The sequence below is a fragment of the Aedes albopictus genome, chromosome 2 (genome assembly GCF_035046485.1).
Source record: "Aedes albopictus strain Foshan chromosome 2, AalbF5, whole genome shotgun sequence".
Lineage (NCBI taxonomy): Eukaryota > Metazoa > Arthropoda > Insecta > Diptera > Culicidae > Aedes > Aedes albopictus.
The window spans coordinates 222,649,301-222,670,024 of NC_085137.1; the positions used below are offsets into that span (position 1 = coordinate 222,649,301).

A 20,724-nucleotide genomic window follows, 5' to 3' on the forward strand; every position below is an offset into this window, starting at 1 on the left:
AATTTGGCTGACAAAAAACCCCCATGACGAAGAGAACAAACCTGCCGATAATACCCATCGTCACCCTATATGAAATTCAAAATCTGAAAGTTCTCTAGCGCCACTTTTTGGTACAACTTTAAACCAAACTATCCATCAACTGTAAGTCTTTGACCAATCCAACGACTTTTTTATCACCTTCCCCCGTCCCTCAAGAGTCTACGTAGTTTATGAACGGGCCCTAATGGTTCGCAATTTATGAATGATACCTTGAAAAAGGGCTCAGACACAACAAGAAGGAAATAGTTTTGAATATAGAACTACCTATGCCCACTGCAGAAGCCAGAGAGATTTGGTCTTTCTACAGAACTTTTTTTCGTGACGTTACAACGCAAACTTCAACCAGGCGAAACTCAGGCGTCAGCGAACCGATTTCCTTTGTTTTAGTCTCATTCGAAAGGTATTCTGGAGTACAAATACTATACAAAATTTCATATTTGAAACTTGTTCTGTATTTTAATAAATTTCATAAAGGTTGTTTTTCCGTGACGTTACAACGCATGAAAAATATATAGTTTTGACCTGACCAGCCATACCTAAGAGTTGTAAAGTATGAGTTACAATTAAAATTCTTTGTATGCTAAAAAATCTACGTACATTTACTTGTTAATGATGGAAGACTTTTGAAAAATCAGTGTGTTGGTGTTCAAAAAACGGCAGCTTTGATTAATAGTGTGCCGAAATGCCTTAAAATGACGATTTTATTGTTATTCTTGAACGTCGATCTATAAATATTTATTGTTACATTAATATCATGTTGCATACATTTTTGGACAAAAAGAATAATGTAGAATATTATAAAAACGTGAAATATGCCAAAATTCAACGTTGAAAAATGAGTATTGATGATACACAGATATCGTAGAATTGTCATCAACATTATTGTTCAATGTATGTATTTGAATTGTTCGTTTAAAAACAAAATATATATCAAAAATTTGCGCAAAAGCTTTGCGGGTTTTAGCGACTTTTTTGGTCTTTTTCGTCTTTTTTTTGAGGTTTTTTGGCTTGGCAAAACAAGTGTCGGTCCCCCCGGTTTGTATTATAAGATATAGAAGCGCATTTCAATAAAAAATCAAATCTTAAAGATTTGAAATGCCCAGTTGTTCGAGTTCTGATATCCATGTTCAAGTCACCTGGAGCAAATCGCTGATTCATTTCTTTTATATGTCCTCTGTAGAACTTGTCCAGCCATGATTTCCGTTGGATATACGGGTATCGTAAAGCAAACACCGCCGCCAAAAAACCGTTAAAAGGACAATTATGTAGGTGTGGTCTGAAATATTGAAATTTTCCCCAAATGCCCGGAGAGGCGTAACCGTCAGGTTTCTCAATTATAACAATAACACCTTGTTTGCAGCCAATCCAACTGATTAGCAATTATCCACCCATCCGAGTCAAAATTGTGCGCTAAAGACTCCGAAAATCACTTTGTCCTTGCAAATATACCTTTAGGTATGCGTACGCCAGCCAACCGACAAAAAAGACCGTTGAGAGGTAGATTAGTACGGGTAAAATTTCGGGACTGGGAAAAGTGTGCTCCATGCTCACGGGATGGGTACATGGGCAGGATCGTACATGACGAAATACGATTGGTTTTCTCTTCTAAGGTAGAGCAAAAAAGTACCAAGAGACCGGGTAGAAATCTTTGCGGTTCGAGGACGCGTATTGCCTGCGGTACCTAGTAGTAGAGTTTCGGGAAATGGATATAAACGAATGAGAGCCTTGTTCGTAGAACACATCTGATAAGGAGCGCACTGAAATCGGACCGATTCGTTGATCCATTGTTTTCCGATACGACATTGTGGTTACACCGTGTGTGAGTTATATCAAGGTAAGGAAATATTTAATTTGGTATTGATTGGGATTGGGATCGTTATATAGATCTAATGGTGTAAAAGAGTGAGTGTTTGGCGGAGAGAGTTTATTGGACTACTGTTCCCGGCGAGAGTGGACAGCGATCGCCATATTTTTACCGGTACTGCATTCCATTGTAGTAATTGTAGTACGGAAAAGATATGGGGATCGAGGTCTATCGTATTCAGCTGAATCTTTTGTGTTTTTTGGACTTTGCAGGATGGCGATTGTTCGTGAAGCTCTGCTGCATTACATGATCAGTTAGGGTTTGTAGTACGGCTAGAACTCCACGGACAATTACATTCAAAGCTACATTAATTCTGCAGTTTTAATTAGCAAGTGTTTGTACGAAAAGTGTTAGAAATAGAGTGTTTTTATATTTATACGATATTTTTCAATTGATTTATGCAGAAAACGACATTTCGTTAGTTCGTATTGAAGTTTAAAAAAGCATTGTGGTGATGTGATCAGAAGTCAGTGATATCAATTAGACTTCGAATTAACGATGTAGATTATAGAAATCTATAATTGACGGAAAGGTTCAATTTGTACTACTTTCGTGGTGTTTAGACGTATTACATGACCTTTTGTGCATAACTGTAGTACGGCTAGAACTCCACGGATGTTGGCAATATTATCATCGACGTTTTTAGCCCGCGGCCTATATTTATCAAAACGAATGTATGAAATTCTATTCTTTTACGTGTCATTTCTTTGCACAGTGTGTATTATATCATGCCTTATCTTTTTATTCATTTCAGATGATGCCATACAAAGCACAGTACACTTATAATTCGTCGTCCCCTTCCGACAGTGAGTCCTATTCGAACCCACCGAAAAGGATCAAATATGATGATAACCACGAAAACATGATCTTTCGGGCAGGTTATACCAATTTGCATAATGAACACATCTACACCCAGCAGAGAGCACAAGTTCTCCAGATGCAAGATGATCGATCCTCCATTGCCTCAACAGCATCCTCAATGGATTCCTCTCAGGATGGTTTCCCGCCAACTCCCCCTCCGGATTTCGCTATGAGCGTTGGTCAGCATTCGTTACCGTTATTTCCTAACCACTCGCGAAATCCGGTGGAGCCGCCACCATTGCGGTATTTCCAACTGGACGCTCAGTTCTCCGCTCCGGGCAGGACTCCCGCAGAACACAACTATGCCGTGGGCTACCCGCGAGATTCACCGGCGGCGGTGTCGGTGATACAAGCTCCGCAATCGGCTATGCGACCAGCTCGTGCTCGGTTCACATCCGACTCGGACAGTTCTGTCGTAACAGATCCGGACGAGATCAATCCAATGTGCATGAACGACTGGTTTCGGGGTGCTGTGAGGCCAGAACTTGACGGACAGCTGACCCACGAGTTAGCTACGATCGAATACAGAGCTAGGCTACGAGAGGAACGTTATACGGCGATGCGGATGCACGAAGTACCAACTGAGCTGGGTAAGTACCTTCGCCATTTTCTTTGTATGTTGCTAAGCTGGTAAAAACCCGTACACATACCTTTCTTGGGATTAGGTGTATTTTGGCATGTTTTTGCTCGTGTTTACCTGGTTCGATAGAGAACAGGTAAACACATCGTGGTGACGCATACTTTCGGATAGATTTGTTACTAGGTCACTGGATTAGTGTAAAGCCGCTTTGTGGGCGGAGTTTTATGACAATGTGCAAACTTAAAATAATTTATTGCCTGTCCATCACTCGCTGTTGAGGACCCTCCAAGGCTTTGCATATTTTCAATGGAAAATACTTCTGAAAACAGTTTAGATCTTTATAATGCTGAAAATGTATCCCATTAGTCAGCTTCGGCATACGATAGCATTGCACGCGGCATCATTCAAACGGATGATGCAATACTTCAAATTGAATATCATCCAAAACCACATCCAAGGTATCTATTTGCAACTTCGACGTTATGGAACATTAAAAGTTTGTGGTTAGAACTTTAGTGTTTTCAATGTGCCTCAGTCGTTGCCAACATAGGTAAAAAAGAGTTAGATATGACTCATTATCATGGAATATAAAATAACTAATTCAAATATTGAGCAATGTTAAAGTAAACGACAAAGGACAACCTTTGTGTCACGGCGTGATACTTAATGTTTTTAGTATCTGGCAACACTGCCACAATCCGGCGTGCCAAGCTAACCCAAGTAAGTCGAATGAATTTTACGTTGATTGAAGGGTAGTTGATGCATGCCAGACGTTGCAGTTAATGAATTTCGTGTGCCAAGTGAATAGTAAACATATTGCAATCATCGAACGTTTACTGTAGTACAGCTTGTTATCTTATAAGATATAGTTGTATATATATCTACATAGTACGTAGCGAGTGCAACCCATTGTTAAACTTCGGTACATTTGAATGTTTGTCAATATTTCAAATTCAGTATGGCATAAGAATCCAATAAGTTCAATACTCGGAGCCAGTGATTTTTGGGAAATATAAAACCTTTCGCATCAATTTTGGACGAGCTTTCGGAAATTATTCCTGGAATATCTTATAAGATTCTACCAGGAATATTTTCTTATTTTTTATATTTGAGCAGCATTGCCAAATTAAAAGAGAATATTGTATCATTTTACGAAATACGTTTTTTACGCCCGTGTTCGATAAAAAAAGAGTTTGGAGTGCACATTGAAGTCATTGCTAATTTGCTGTGGTTTGTTCTATTGTTTTAGGATATTTTTTTTATACCAAAATGACGGAAGTCTGTTCAGTTTTTAACTCAAAAATATTTGAAAATAAAACCCCTGAGTACCTATTTGCTATACTGCTCCCACTCGCATATCAGTCCCATTTGTAAAAAGTAGGAATAGAGGAAACACCACTTGAAGTTTAAAAACTCGCTTCCAAGCAAAATTTTGAAAAAAATCGCAACAATTTGAAAAATATTTAGATTATCTTGAAACTTTCACAGATTGTTTTGTACCTCAATACATAACTGTAAAAAATATTGCATTTGCTACAAAATTGTTCAGTTTTGTGTTACAGGGTACACTGTTATGCGGGTACTTTCACTTGGGACGCTCATGATTTGGTATTTTTTTACATTGACATAAAAATCCGCAATTTTTATTACGGTTTTTAAAAGTAAGTTAAAAATGATGACCATTCATAACGTTACCTCAAAAGTGATGAACAGTTAAAGTATAACACCACAATCAAAAATCTAGCAAATGAAAAGCTAACATTACGGCATTAAATTCATTTGTACAAATTACAGAAATAATATCCGCCTTGCATGTAGACCCTACCCTAGTTCATCTGTTGGTGAGTACTGGAGAAAACGCTTTGAACCGTCGTAGAACTCGTAGACCTTCCGTTTCCTGTAGAAATTAAACTCATGAATAACTCCTAGCAATAACACGCTGGTAAGTCATTAGCTTAGTTGTGCTTGCAATTGGTAGTATTTGATGACAAGCACATTTAACTAAATCGGTAGAAAACACAGGAACACAGCGAATAAACCCTTTCTTTGCTTATCTTCCATTCTTTCAGAATACAATCCCAACAAATCTCGCCTCCGAAAGGATTACGTTAGCTCAACGGAAGAAGCCGAACGATCGCGGAACAATTTAGCCTCGAGAAAATCCCGGTTCAGGCGCAAGAACGATCAGCTAATCAACAACATTAAGCTGGATTTTCACCGCCAAGAGAACGCAGAAATGTATGCCCTGCAGAACTGGATGGACCAAGTGATTTTCGAGCTGGAAGAAGCCTGCTTGAACACGGGAGTAGCGCCAGAGAGTTTGGCGGACTTACGCCAGCAGTGCGGCTTCCAGTTGAGCTTACTATACAGACCAGGATCGTCGTCGTCAATGTAGATCTGTGTCATTCTCTACATCAACATTTCCCCTTCTAGCAATACTTATCCTTATCAACCAGTGTTTGTAGATTGCCTGCCCGCAGGCAGTTCGTTCTAACTAGACTTATTACGTAACTTCAAGACTATTCTAATCATATTTATCATGGCCTAGTGAACATGTAAAATCATTCCAACTATACAAAACAATTGAAATAAAACTTCTTATTTCTGACAACAGTTTTCGCTTTTTATTACACCCCTTGTCGATCTACTCCTCTTCGTACTCTCCATACCCGCACAACTTTTCCGCCATTTTGTAGTAGCAGTAGCGTGCGTCGTAGTCCATGTCGTACCAGAAATTAACCGCAATACACTTGTGACTCTGGCGCACATGATGGTACCACAGGCTCGGTAGATACAACATATCTCCGGCGTTCACTCGGATCTCGTACGCGGTGGCGTTGGCGTACTGCGGGTACCTATCCAGGTCCGGTTCCAGCGGATCGATACTGACCCACTCGATAAGGCGAGGTTTGCAAATCTCTGGAAGGAAGTGGGAACAAAAGAACAAATTGTACTTGAGTTGATCATTGAGCATAAATGACCTATGTATAATTCGAATAGTTGGCCGTGATTGAACGTTACGTAATTTGTGGATGGCCATGTCTCTGCTGAGCAGAGATGCTATATAATTTTATTCCCCTTTACCGATACCAGTCGGCTGGTATGTCTGAAATAGACGAAAAAACTCAAACTTTTTGGAAGACACGGTGTGTGTTTGACCGTTATGTGGCCGGCAAACTTTTTGCTTTTTTCTACACCGTGTATTTTGAATGGGTGTTGGGTACCCGGGTACCCTGCCGGCCACATAAGGGTTAATTGACAAATTGAGAGATAAATTTGTGAAAAAATACCACTTGTTTTGGTGGGATTCGAACCCACGACTCCGTATCGCTAGTCCGGCGCTTTAACCAACCAAGCCACAGAACAAGTCAATTCTGTTAAATAGAAAGTCAAACTGGATTTCAAGCACCACCCTAACCGGGCCGTCTTTTGCAACTTTATCGCTCTTTTGGCTTGTCAATCTCCCAGACTCTCGCGGTTGCGCCTTCGAAATATGTAAGCACAAGCACTAGCGAATTGTTTATACGATAAGATTCGCATTCTTCACCAACCGAATGGTCAGTGCGAAATCAGTATGCGTTGAGCACTCAACGCGGTCGCATGCTCAGGTTAGGGTGGTGCTTGGAATCCAGTTTGCTCCAGGAATTTCTTCAGAAATTACTACCGCAATTTCCTTCAGAATTTTCCCCAGAAATTCCTTCCGGATTCAAGGAATTACACCAACAATTCCTCCAGGGATTCCTGCATGAACTCGTCCTGAGATTCCTCTAGGAATTCCTTCAAGGATTTCTTCAGGAATCCACCAGAAAATCCTCCAGGGATTCCTTCAGAAATTACCCCAGAAATTTCTCCCGGAATTTTTCCTGGAATTTTTTCAGATATTCCTAAAGGCATTTCTCGAGGGACTTCTCCAGGAATTCCACCAAGAATTCCTTCAGGAATTACCCCAGGTATTTCTTCAGGAATTCATCCAGGAATTGGTTCAAGAATTCCACTGCGATTTTTTTTTTCAGAAATTCCTACAGCAATTCATCCAGGAATTTCTGCAGGACATCCTCCAAGGAATCCTTCAGAAATTGTTTCAGGAATTTCTGCAGGAATTCCTCCAGGATTTTTTCCAGGGATTCCTCCGGAAATTCTTCCAGGGTTTCCTCCAGGAATTAATTAAAGAATTTCTCCTAAAGGGATTCGTCTAAAAATTATTACACAGATGTTTCTACAAAGGTTCCTCTAGGGATTTCTCCAGGAGTTCTTTCTAGGTTTCCGACAGGAATTTGTCCAGAAGTTCCTCCGGGCATTCCTCCTGAGGTTTCTCTAGGAATTGCTCCAGGGATTCCTCTAGGGATTTTTCCAAGAGTTTCCCTAAAAAACTTTCTAAGGTTTTTTAGAATTAGCGGAGAAATTCCTTTAGAAATGCCTCCAGGAATTCCTTCAGGAATTGATTCAGGAATTTCTTTGGAAATTTCTACAGCAATTCCGCCAGGAATTTCCCCAAGAATTCCTCTAGGGATTTATCCAGGAATTCTTCCTGGGTTTCCGACAGGAATTTGTTCAGGAGCTTCGTCAGGCATTTCTTCTGAGGTTCCTCCAAAAAAATTCTTCAGGGATTTTCCCAAGAATTCCCAAAGGGATTCTTCCAAGAATTTCTGTAGAAATATCTCTAAGGATTTCTTCTGGAATTCCTCAAAAGGTTTCTTCTGATTTTTTTTCCAGAGAGTCCTCCTAGAATTCCTGTAGGGAATCATCCAGGAATTCATCAAGGGATTTCTTCAGGATGTCTTCCAGGGTTTGCTTCAGGAACTCATACAGAAATTTCTCCAGGGAGTCCTCAAGCAATTTCTCCTGGAATTCTTCCAGGGATTCCTTCAGATATTCCTGCATGAATTCCTCCAGGAATTCCTTTGGGAATTCCACCACGAATTAATCCAGGAATTCTTCCAGGGATTTTTATAAGAATTCATCCGGGAATTCCTCCAGGGATTGCTACAGGAATTCATCTAGGAATTGCTCCGGGAATTTTTCTAGAGGTCCCTCCCAGAATTTCTCTAAAGGTTTCATCAGGAATTCATCTAGGAATTTATCCAGGGATTGTCCAAGCCATTTGTTCAGGAATTTCTCCAAGGATGCCTCCCAGAAATCCTTCAATTATATTCCTTCAGAAATTCCTCCAGGAATTTCTCCAGATTTGTCCAGAAGATTCTCCAGGATTTGCTCCATCTAGGAATTATTTCAGGGATTTCTCCAGGAATTCCTTCTGTGATTTCTCAAAGAATTTCTCTAGGGATTCCTCCAGGAATTCGTCCAGAAATTCCTCAAAGGATCCATCCAGAAATTTTTCTAGGAATTCTTACAGTGATTCCTGATGCGGTTTCTTCAGAATTTTTCCCATAATTGCTCTTAGGATTCCTGCAGGAATTCTTCCAGGGATTCCTCGAAGCATACTTTTAGAAATTCCTACAGTATTTACTCCAGGCATACCTACAGGAATTCCTCTAGGGATTTTTCCAAGAATTCCTTCAAGGATTACTCCGGGAATTCCTGTAGTCATTCCTTCAGAAATTCCTCTCGGGATCTTTTCAAAAATTTATTCAGGGGTTCGATCAAAAATTTCAGTTAATCATCTTTTCCAGGGAATCACCCATGTTTTTTTCTCCCTGGATTACCAGAAGATTTTTTGAATTACTTGAAGGATTTCTAAGAAAATTGCTCCAGTGATTTGTATTGGAATTCTTTAATATAATTTTAGAGGGAAACAGTAGCAAGGAAATTCTCCAAGAAGTCATCCAGGTATTTTTTCAAAATTATCTCCGAGAAATCTTTAAGGAGTTCATCCACAGATTTATTCAGGAATCCATCCATGAACTTCTTCAAGAATACGCCTTGCAGTTTCTGCAAAGTAGTTTCTTCATAAAGTCGCGTCGTCCTGCGATTCTTTCGGAAATATATCCTGTGATTCTTTCACAGTCACTGTAACTTATAACATATAAGTACTTACATGCTAGAAGCGCTTTCGGACATTTCTCCAGGTAATCCTTCAGGAATTCATCCGGAGAAGATTCTTTCGGAATTCTCCCAGGAATTGTCCAAGAATTCCTCCAGGGGAATTCCAGGATATTTCTCCGGAAATACTTTCAAGAATTGCACCATGGATTCCCCGCAGAGATTCTTACTAGGACACCTCAAGCTTATATGGGAAAAACACATCTCAAAAAGTTCGATGGGCACCCTTTTCAGTTCGTTATGATTTTCAGCTCAATTCATTGACAGTTGGACGGTGCTAAACTCGTCTGAAGTTTGTAAGGAAGCTCTTCTGCAAAAAAACAGAAATTGATCACCGCTACCATCACCACCCTGATTTGTATAGAATAGATGAGGTTTTTTTTAACGTAAAGCCTGCGCACTTTAGAATCGGTACGCTTTCTACCGGCTGCAGATCAAAAACTGTTTAACCTACAAAAAATGTTGTAAGAAGCAAATGAAGCTTATTTATTGTATTTTGTAGGAAAAATATAAAAAAAATCAGTTTTTATTTCTTTAAGATAAAATTTTGACCTGATTGTGAAATACATGCCATTTTATTCTGCACAAACCAATGATCGTCAATATTTTCAAATTTCACAGCTTACGGGCTGATATTTCCACAAGAAACAAAATTATACTCATCAAACATATGCTCAAAAAAAAAAAGGCTGAAAGTCTCTCTAATAAAGACAAATCAATCAATCAATATGCTCAAAACAAGTTACGACCTTAAACTCTTGACAAATATGGTTCACAAGACCATAATAAACTTATAGCCTTATTGTCCATTCACATTATATTCTAAACAAAATTTTACTCAAAGAAATTTTTTATGAAAAAATATTTCCTGGGATCGTTTTCTTGGATCAACAATTCCCCAATTCAAGTGGCCTAACTTAATTCATATCGAAACCAGAATTATTTTTGGAATTATTAGCAGTTGTTCCTCACAGTAGTCAGAAATTAACAGTCATAAGGCTAACTCCTCATAATAAGCCTAAAATAAGATAGTTTTCATGGATAAAACACTGAAAACCATATTGGTTATAGAACTATAGATGTGATTCTATGATCACAAATAAAAAAACTTCTGAGTAGATTCAGTTTTGTTAAAAAAAATCGTTAGATATTTCACGCCATCAAAACACATCCAATGAATTTCGTCAGCAATAGTCCATACAGCTTTCGAGCCACGATTATTTATATTGTTCTGCATCAAAACATTGATTTGATAATTGGTTTGATAATTATATATTCCTACACAAATCTTGAATCTGACAATGATTGGGTTTTGCTCAATGTGTGCAGAAAAAACTGCCACTATTTACGAATTCAGATCAATAGTTCATCTAAAATATAAAAACAGCAAATTTTATATTTTTACTACAAACTACAATAGATAAGTTTCAATTGCTTCTAACAACACTTTTTTCCAAGTGACACCGTTTTTGAGTGACAGCCGGTTGAAAGTGTACCGATTCTAAAGTGCGCAGGCTTTAATGTACAAACTGCAACAGCGTGAATGCTGAAGAGTGCAGTAATGCTTTTCAAGAATATAGGGTCTGGGACCATTTGGGCAGGAGCACCTATTTTGGGCACTTGCTGCAATAACTCAGTCAATTTTGAACCGATTGAATTGATTTTTGAAACATGATCAGATACGCACAGTATCTAGCCATCCTTAAAAATTCAAAGCAATCGGTTTGAAATTAACTGAGTTATAGCAGCAAGTGCCCAAAATAGGTGCTCCTGTCCAAATGGTCCCAGACCCTAATGTTATTATTTTCAATTTCATCGTGTTACGTTTAGTTATAAAAGGTAGTTGGTATCAATTTGCTGAGGCTTCTCAAACCACCCCCTCCCACCTGATTAAATAGCTGTCTACCTCTTCTTTTTGGCGTTACGTCTAAACTAGGATAACGACTGAATCGCTTAGAGTTTAATGAGAACGTTGAAAAATATTATATACCGCATTTAGTTCACTACTGGACTGCGAACTGCGACTTTATAAGTGCGAAAACGTAAATAAAAGTGCGCGATTGCATCAAATCAGGTTGATGTCTTCGGCGCACTATTTCTTCAATCTATGGAGAACAAGTGCTCTGAAGACACCGAGTTGATTTGATGCAATCGCGCACTTTTATTAGCGTTTTCGCACTCGTGAAAACTAGTGCGATAGTCCAGTGGTGAACTAAATGCTCTATAACTTCCTCAATGAACATTTGAAGTTGTGCATTGTTTGATAGACGCGCAAATACGCGTTGTTCAAGAAAGTCAATGAAATTTATAGTTACCGACTAGAAATCACCTTCAGCATGGTTTTAAGGACAAGGTATTTGGAGTACATAGCTCAAAATTTCTAGAGCACCGTTTTTTAGAACCGTTGAACGGATTTGGATGAAAATGCATCACGCTAATTGTTCAGTGGTTATCAATAGCGTGATGCATTTTAATCCAAATCCGTTCAACGGTTCTAAAAAACGGTGCTCTAGAAATTTTGAGCAATGTACTCCAAATACCTTGTCCTTAACCTGTTTTAACTAGAGTGACTGGAAGGGAGAGTGGCGTCATGTTCAAATTTTGACAGATCTTTTGCTCGTTTGGAACGGGAATTTGTACGGTTTGACAGATGATCGCTGTTCCAATTTTGACATTGACGCCACTCTCCCTTCCAGTCACTCTAGTTTTAACGAATACACTCACGTTTACGCCTCAGCTATATGGGCCCTTTATAATGTGACATCTATTTTCTCTAGGGCTCCAAAACCTTCAGCTGTATTCCATTTCAAATTCTAACAGATTTTTTTCCACATGATACTTGAATTCCACAAGGAAGCATTTAATCAAGCATTTAACAATATTTTTCTATAATGCTGCTAGAAATTTCAGAACTTCTTTGGGATACCCATAAAAGAATTCCTTTGAAAACTCAAGATTTCATTTTTCGGCGAATTATAAAAGAAGCATTGCTATTTATATATGTAGTAATTCTTATTCATATTTCTGGTATCATATTTCCAAACATAACTAATAGAGTCAATCACATAGTCCATTTTGGACAATGATCGTGTAAAGTGTGACAAGTTGCGAATAGTCTCCAACGCATATTTTAACAAATCAATGTCTAGGGGAGACGGGAGACTTGATCCTTTTTTCTTAATTTACCTGAAACTTTAAGAAAAACACAAAACTAGATTCGATTTCCGTATAAAATGGCAGGTAAACATCTATTGCAAGTTAATACATAACAGAAGGCCTTTAATTTATCGTTAAAGTTTTCAAAACTGTGTTTTTATGAAGGCATCCCAAGTAACCATGACGCTGGATATAGAGCATTAATTTCGCTTTATAGTGTATTATATGACATGCGATGTAAAGTTGTTTTGTCATATAGGTACCATTAAAGTAGGTTTAAAGTCGAAAGTGGCGCTACTATTGTTGATTTAAAGCAAGCTTTACTGTGGCGATTGCTAAAGCATATAAAATGCTTGTACCATATAGCTAATGCAATAAAATCGTATGGAATGCATACTTAAGGCATCATGTCAATAAAAGAAAAAAAGTATTTTTTCATTTCTCTGTCTATTTTTATCTTCTCATACCTGTTCCGATACTCTCACGCTGATGTTTTTTGTTCTATTTCGGGAATTGAACCTAGACTGCTGAAACTGGACCGCAATGAAACTCGGGCGCGCTAACGATGTGCTACGACTACCATGTATTTTGCACCTGGAAAAATGTGCAACATAAAGTAACGTATACTCAGCTCCTGCTTTATTGAGTTGTGTTTTCAGCAGCTCTAAAAATTTGTGCTAGGGTCTGAATACTATCAGTTATCTTACTGTCCCAAATCCATTCGAAAACAAGCAATTACAGAGCTGACTGATTCCACAAACGAAGATAATATAAAGATATAAATTAGTCTTTGTTGATTCTGTTCTTATTGTTTTCATACGTGCTCACTTCTATCATTTCTTTTGGGAAACGGGTCACTATGTTGAATAAGGAAACCAATATCTCAACCCCACATAATTTTTGTTCTCTCAGCATCTGATTGTCTTCATGTCCCAACCAGAAACCTAAAAATCCATATACATTATAAATTTTCAAACAGCAACATCTGAGTATGATAAACCAAGTTCTACGCAGCAATCTATGAAAATTTGGGTTTGTTTTTTTTTCTTTTGAATGGTTGTTTCTAAAAATGTTCTACAGATTTTTTTTTCGAACTGAGGGTTTTATGCTGTTTACAACGATGAAAGCATTAGTGAAGGCATATATAAAGTAATAAATCCTTGCATTATTGATTGCCATAAAGCTTTTAACATGGTAATGCAATGAAGCATTAAATAACGTCCCTATAGAACTATACCGAACTGTCAAAATCCCATAATGCTTCAATGCTTTCATAATGTAGAGTTAACGCTTCATTACTTGACAGGTGTAGAATAAAAGTTATCTCGCATTAGCTAAACTATAATACGATTGAATTAATGTTATGATATAATGCTTGTGGTTACTTGGGATGTCTTATGATGCATTTTTCAAAAATGGGTGACACTTGATCCCCCTTTGAGCATATGGTTTATTTAAAGAGAAAACAATCCCAGAGTCTTCCTATTCATTTTCTTTTCGAGTTTTCTTGTATTTTCGAGGAATATGGAGTGTTTGAAATTGTAAGATTTCCTTAAATTTTTAAGGATGTGCCGTATTTTCAAAATGGGGAGACTTCCCAAGTAACCACAAGCATTATATCATAACATTAATTCAATCGTATTATAGTTTAGCTAATGCGAGATAACTTTTATTCTACACCTGTCAAGTAATGAAGCGTTAACTCTACATTATGAAAGCATTGAAGCATTATGGGATTTTGACAGTTCGGTATAGTTCTATAGGGACGTTATTTAATGCTTCATTGCATTACCATGTTAAAAGCTTTATGGCAATCAATAATGCAAGGATTTATTACTTTATATATGCCTTCACTAATGCTTTCATCGTTGTAAACAGCATAAAACCCTCAGTTCGAAAAAAAAATCTGTAGAACATTTTTAGAAACAACCATTCAAAAGAAAAAAAAACAAACCCAAATTTTCATAGATTGCTGCGTAGAACTTGGTTTATCATACTCAGATGTTGCTGTTTGAAAATTTATAATGTATATGGATTTTTAGGTTTCTGGTTGGGACATGAAGACAATCAGATGCTGAGAGAACAAAAATTATGTGGGGTTGAGATATTGGTTTCCTTATTCAACATAGTGACCCGTTTCCCAAAAGAAATGATAGAAGTGAGCACGTATGAAAACAATAAGAACAGAATCAACAAAGACTAATTTATATCTTTATATTATCTTCGTTTGTGGAATCAGTCAGCTCTGTAATTGCTTGTTTTCGAATGGATTTGGGACAGTAAGATAACTGATAGTATTCAGACCCTAGCACAAATTTTTAGAGCTGCTGAAAACACAACTCAATAAAGCAGGAGCTGAGTATACGTTACTTTATGTTGCACATTTTTCCAGGTGCAAAATACATGGTAGTCGTAGCACATCGTTAGCGCGCCCGAGTTTCATTGCGGTCCAGTTTCAGCAGTCTAGGTTCAATTCCCGAAATAGAACAAAAAACATCAGCGTGAGAGTATCGGAACAGGTATGAGAAGATAAAAATAGACAGAGAAATGAAAAAATACTTTTTTTCTTTTATTGACATGATGCCTTAAGTATGCATTCCATACGATTTTATTGCATTAGCTATATGGTACAAGCATTTTATATGCTTTAGCAATCGCCACAGTAAAGCTTGCTTTAAATCAACAATAGTAGCGCCACTTTCGACTTTAAACCTACTTTAATGGTACCTATATGACAAAACAACTTTACATCGCATGTCATATAATACACTATAAAGCGAAATTAATGCTCTATATCCAGCGTCATGGTTACTTGGGTTGATCCCCCTTTTCTTGGTTTATACTAAAGTTATAATTATCTGACACATTTTATCGTTGAATAGACTAGAATTCCAAGTAAATAGAGGCTTCCGAATAGAATTTTATTTTTCACATGTATAATGTGTGTGTAATCCTCGAGGGATCAAGTCTCCCCATGTCACTGTTGTGTATACTAAGCTGAATAAATTAAAATGTGTTAACAACAGCCTTATTTGGATAAATAAGTTTGAAAGTATTTCATTCAAACTATGTGCTGTAAAATTTTGACACGATTTGGTTCAATTTTCACAAAGTTATTGAGATTTTTCAGAATCGCCTAAAAGATTTCTGAAGGACTGAAAACAAACCATCAGCCGTTAAAAAATAATGCAATGTACAATCGAAATTACTTATAGCCAAAACATAGTCGTTTGTCCAGGAGTAGTTTTGGAAAAAATATGCTAGAAGAGAAATGTTTTTGATTCCGAGCAAATATGGGGGGAACAAGTCTCCCCAGGGATCAAGTCTCCTCAGTCTCCCCTATAGGACAGATCGGCGAAGTACTAGATTTGTAGTGTCGGCGTCGGTCGGGGTTCAATTCCCGTCGACGCCGATGGGATTTTCTGAGACATAAAATCCGTGATCACGCCTTCCCTCGGATAGGAAGTGAAGCCGTAGGTCCCGGCCCATGTGTTGATGGGTTCGATATGTAGAGTCTTTAGGTATGTGGTGGCTTTCTCCCTGGGGCGTCGGAACTTAAGGCTTAGCTCCTAGACCCAGCCGACGTAAAACACAACTGGCGCCGAACGGTGCTAGTTGGCCAGAAAAAAGAAGAAGAAGATTTGTAGTAATGAGCTGAATTTTAGTATGGTGAGAAGGTCAATAGGGTCCTAAAATGAAAAATATCTTCCCGGTTTTGCTGCATAACACGAAGGAGCATGCTTTTCTGATCTCAATGCTATTTTTTCCGAACTTAAACAATGGCAGAATAGTTAGTAAACTCGATAATAAAATAATGGTGAGCAGGTCTTGTTTGACATCCGAGGTCAACCTTGACGTAACGAAAATGAAACGGTGGGTTGCAAAAGACATCACATTGGCTCACTTTTGACAACAAATGTTCCTGTTTGACATACACGGTAAACAAAATTTATCCAAAATTGAGTGCTAAACAAGGAGTGTTGCAAAAATTATTATTTTTTTTGAAAATACATTTTTTGGGCTTTACCTAATAGAAATACTTAAAAAATGAGTAAACATGCCGTTTTAATCAATGTTTGATCGAATTATGCAGAAATTTAGATAGGCCTTTAGGAGCCTATTCTCCGTTTCCGCAATGAAAGGTGCAAAAAGCGTGGGTATTTATGGTTCCTTGCCTAATTTGATGCTGTTTGAGCAACTTTGGGCAACAATGTTGTTGGTTTCTCCATTTCTTGCAACATAAACAACATAGTTATCCAAAGTTTTGCTCAAACAGCATCAAATTAGGCAAGGAATCATAATACCCACGCTATTTGCACCATTTCATTGCAAAAACGGAGATTTAATTCAGCTCATTACTACAAATCTAGTACTACACGTGCCTAATAGGAAGCAATCAGTGAAGTACTAGATTAGAAGTAGTGAGCTGGATTTTTGTATGGGGAGATGATCAGTTCTCCGTTTCTGCAATGAAATGGTGCAAACAGCGTGGGTTATATGATTTCTTGCCTAATTTGATGCTGTTTGAGCAAAAGTTTGGGTAACTGTGTTGTTGAAGTTGCAAGAAATAAATAATCCACTTATCCGCGAGCGGTAATGGCGGCGGCGGGCACAAATAACCGATTCGAATTTTGACGTTTCTTGGGGATCGCAATCGGTTGGCGCCACCAAACGGTGGGTGAAGGGGTGAGGAGGAGAATGAAACTGTTTTTTCTTTCCCCCACGAAACGTCAAAATCCGAACCGGTTGGGTATGCCCGCCGCCGCCATTACCGCTCGCGGATAAGTGGATACAACAACTCAGTTAACCAAACTTTTGCTCAAACAGCATCAAATTAGGCAAGAAATCATATAACCTAAGCTGTTTGCACCATTTCATTGCAGAAACGGAGAACTGATCATCTCACCATACAAAAATCCAGCTCACTACTTTCAATCTAGTACTTCACTGATTGCTTCCTATTATAGATCTATGTTTATCATTAAGACAGCGGCTCTCAGGTTTTTTTTCTTCTAATTTTCATATATAAAATCATGAAAAAAAAAATCTGGGGGGGGGGGGCACATTAAGCTCTACTCACCATCTAGAATCGGTTCCACCACCATAGTCCCATCATCTTCCTGCATGTAGATTCCCATGGGATACTTTTGTCGTGGAACGTTATGCAGATCGACGGGTGGTATCAGGATGAAATCTTTATAGCCGGATATCACACAGTAGATGTTTTCGTATGGATCTTTGTGCACTGAAATTGAACAGAAAACTTTTAGAAAATGGTACAATTCTAAACCCTTGGAGGCTATCTTACTAGAAGTAACAGCGCGTTCATCCCCCATCCAGAAGTTGATTGCATCAGGCTGTTTGTTGAAGGCCTCGGTAGCAAAGTTCAGTTTTTCCGCATCCACGTCCCGCCACAGCTCGTGGAAATCTTCTGTGAGATTTGAGTTTTGCCGTTGTATGTACAGTATACTTTCGCTGTAAGTAATTTATAATCTATGTAAAATGACTGGTTGGTGGATAACGATCAAATATAACTTACTCCTTGCGATCTAACGTCTCTAGAAAATCGCCCATCGACATCTGGGTCTCCATAGGAAGCACGAAGAAGTCTTCACCTTCATGTTTGGCCAGTCCGTCGGCGTATCCATTGGGGGTGATTGCTACGGTGACTTCCTTGTCCGCGAACGTTTCTCTGCAGAACTAACGCGAATAAGAACAAATTTCGCTGGGTTGGTGTTTTTCACTCTCATCAAAAGAAAACGCTATAGCTTCAAACAACAATCTACGTAAGCATGGCGGTTTAAAGATGGTGTGTTTGCTATTTTCTTCTCTAATTTCTAGCCTGCATTGAACTTCAGTATATTGTACGGTAGTAACATAAATGCAAGAGATGGATAAAATTATCGACACAGGCATAATGAACGTTTTTCAAAAAAAAAAAGGTCAATTAGCTGTATTTTTATGAGGGGTACTGAAAATTCTCAGCACAGTTCATAAAAATACAGTTCAATAAATAGTTTTCTATGAACATTAACATTTCAGGACGCGCACTGTTGTAGACAAATAGTTAGTCAACTAACAGTTAAAAACTGAATTTTTTTGTGCACTTTACAAAAAGCTACACAGATGATTTTTTTTTGAAAATAAAAAAATTGTCTTTCCCGATTATTTTATCTATCGTTTGTATATGAAAAGTATTCCTAAGCATCAGCACTTCTGGTTGATGAAGAATTTCAGATCAACATTCAAAAAGTCAACTCTAAAAAACTCGTGTTCATGCAAATTAGAACCACCCTAATGCAAATGGATAGTAGCACGTGTCATCGACGCCGCTTGCGTTCTACCACCATTCACAACATACCTACACCCAAAACGTTTACAGATGGCGTAAACAGATGCTATTTGATGGTAGTCCCATAACATGCACAACACAGCTACAGGAGCAAAGGACGCAAAACTTAATTTAGTTTGGTATATCGTTCATCTAAATATGATGCGAATTTTGATTGGCTGCCGTGCAATAAGTGAGTGCCATTTCCTGCCATGCATTTGGAAACGATTCAAAATTATGAACAATCGAGCCAAAAAGTGGGGAAAATATGCGTGGTCAATCTGTAGTTTTTAATTGGCGGAAATTAATCCGGCATCATTACGACATACCTGAAGTATTTGGAATTCCACTTTTCCACAGCTGGCCAATCGTTGGTGGCTTCCCGAATGATCAAAGGCATGTTTTTCGCCACGCTGTCCCGGACAAACTCCAGAGATGTTGGCACCCCATAGGTTTCGGGAAGGCTCGTTCCCAGAAATAGATCTGCACGGTTTAGGAGAGAAAGGATTACATAAATGGTGACCAACGAACGGGTTAAGTAATGCAGTTTTTCGATAAGCTTCAACTAACCTTTGGCTTCTCGGGTAAGAACTTCGAAGGCCTCCTTCACAAGAGGTTTCTCCATTTCTGTGTTATTATAGGGATGATAGCAAACCTGTTACTATCGTTGCTCACACCTTCTCTAGCTCGATTGATCTGGCTCAGTGCTCAACTAGAACTAAATATTATGAATACATACACGGTACGAGCGAGACAAGAGTGAGACACCACACGAAAGCAATGAGAATTGAGATTGATAACTCGATGTTTCGATGTGTGAGGGTTTGTTTCAAATGTACACTCAGAAATAAAAGTACACACGGAATTACTATTATTTATGCATTTTGTATCCGCATCTCTCTCACTCTCTTTTTGTTTTCATGCTATCTGCCGTTTAGCCTGGGTTGAAGAGAAGTGTTTCGTCAACCCAGGCGAAGCACCAGATAGCATGAAAACAGAAAGAGAGTGAGAGAGATGTGGATACAAAATGCATAAATAATAGTTATTCCGTGTATACTTTTATTTCTGAGTGTAGGTATTTATTTATCGCAAAGAAGAATCGTAAAATTTCATGCAATCAACTGTTGAATTTGTTTTATTGAGTGTGGTGATTTATAATACTGCCAAGTAGGCCGTGATGTTTGAAGAGCCATTATTAGTCAACCTGTCAAGAAGTGAGGATCTCAAAATACCACATTGGCGACGACCAACAAGAACCCAGCGTAGAAAATCGAAGCAGATTGGAATTTAATTTGGAATAATAATTATCAATGGTAAATATATACTGCCTGATCCCGACGGATAGTATCTGATCGGGTCAGACAGAAGAGGGCTCACCGGCGGATGAAAATCTGGCCGGTGCAGGCGAAAAGAAATAGCTCACCTCAAGAGGGAGCTGCCGTAAAAGGGAGCTAGATGCTGAAGCGATGGATTCGATCCATCGGGTCCAGCGATAGAATGCCTACCTAAGAAGGAGGCAACCGAAGCGGCAGTTTCGAACTGTCGGGTCCGGTAGTCGTAAAAAGCTTGCCTTTCGAAGGGAGCTGCTGAAGCGACGGATACGATCCGTTGGGTCCAGCGAGATAATGCTCACCTAGAAGGGAACAACCGAAGCGACAGTTTCGAACTGTTGGGTCCGGTAGTTGTCAAAAAGCTCGCCTTTCGAAGGGAGCTGCTGAAGCGACGGATACGATCCGTTGGGTCCAGCGCCAAGAATGCTCACCTTATAAAAGAGCAACCGTAGCGGCAGATACGATCTGTCGGGTCCGGTGGTCGTAAATAAACAAATACATTTTGCCAGGTTTGGCAGCGGAAAAAAGGTAAGGTATTTAGACAAGGATATCAATTCAATCG

The 20,724-nt window shown here is 38.6% G+C and overlaps 2 protein-coding genes across 5 annotated transcripts; one reads left to right on the forward strand and one right to left on the reverse strand.

Moving 5' to 3' along the window:
• Window positions 1–1,151: 1,151 nt before the first annotated feature.
• On the forward strand, window positions 1,152–5,957 carry LOC109411250 (uncharacterized). 4 transcript variants are annotated; one of them, XM_019684768.3, is made up of 4 exons: window positions 1,152–1,873; window positions 2,658–2,709; window positions 2,782–3,354; window positions 5,414–5,957. In XM_019684768.3, exons 2-4 carry the CDS (start codon window positions 2,658–2,660, stop codon window positions 5,737–5,739), a joined length of 951 nt encoding a protein of 316 aa, XP_019540313.3. In that variant the 5' UTR covers window positions 1,152–1,873; the 3' UTR covers window positions 5,740–5,957. The 4 variants fall into 4 exon arrangements, with proteins under 4 accessions (XP_019540313.3, XP_019540312.3, XP_062707178.1 ...); XM_062851194.1 differs by lacking the exon at window positions 1,152–1,873 and adding an exon at window positions 1,894–2,577; XM_019684767.3 differs by having other exon boundaries at window positions 1,157–1,873; window positions 2,658–3,354.
• On the reverse strand, window positions 5,927–19,612 carry LOC109411251 (bifunctional peptidase and (3S)-lysyl hydroxylase Jmjd7). Its single transcript, XM_019684769.3, has 6 exons — window positions 19,402–19,612; window positions 19,161–19,314; window positions 18,040–18,192; window positions 17,809–17,975; window positions 17,581–17,745; window positions 5,927–6,263 (listed from the first exon to the last, which is right to left on the reverse strand). The coding sequence occupies exons 1-6, from the start codon at window positions 19,454–19,456 to the stop codon at window positions 5,989–5,991; spliced, it is 969 nt and encodes a 322-aa protein (XP_019540314.3). The 5' UTR covers window positions 19,457–19,612; the 3' UTR covers window positions 5,927–5,988.
• Between the last annotated feature and the right edge of the window lie 1,112 nt (window positions 19,613–20,724).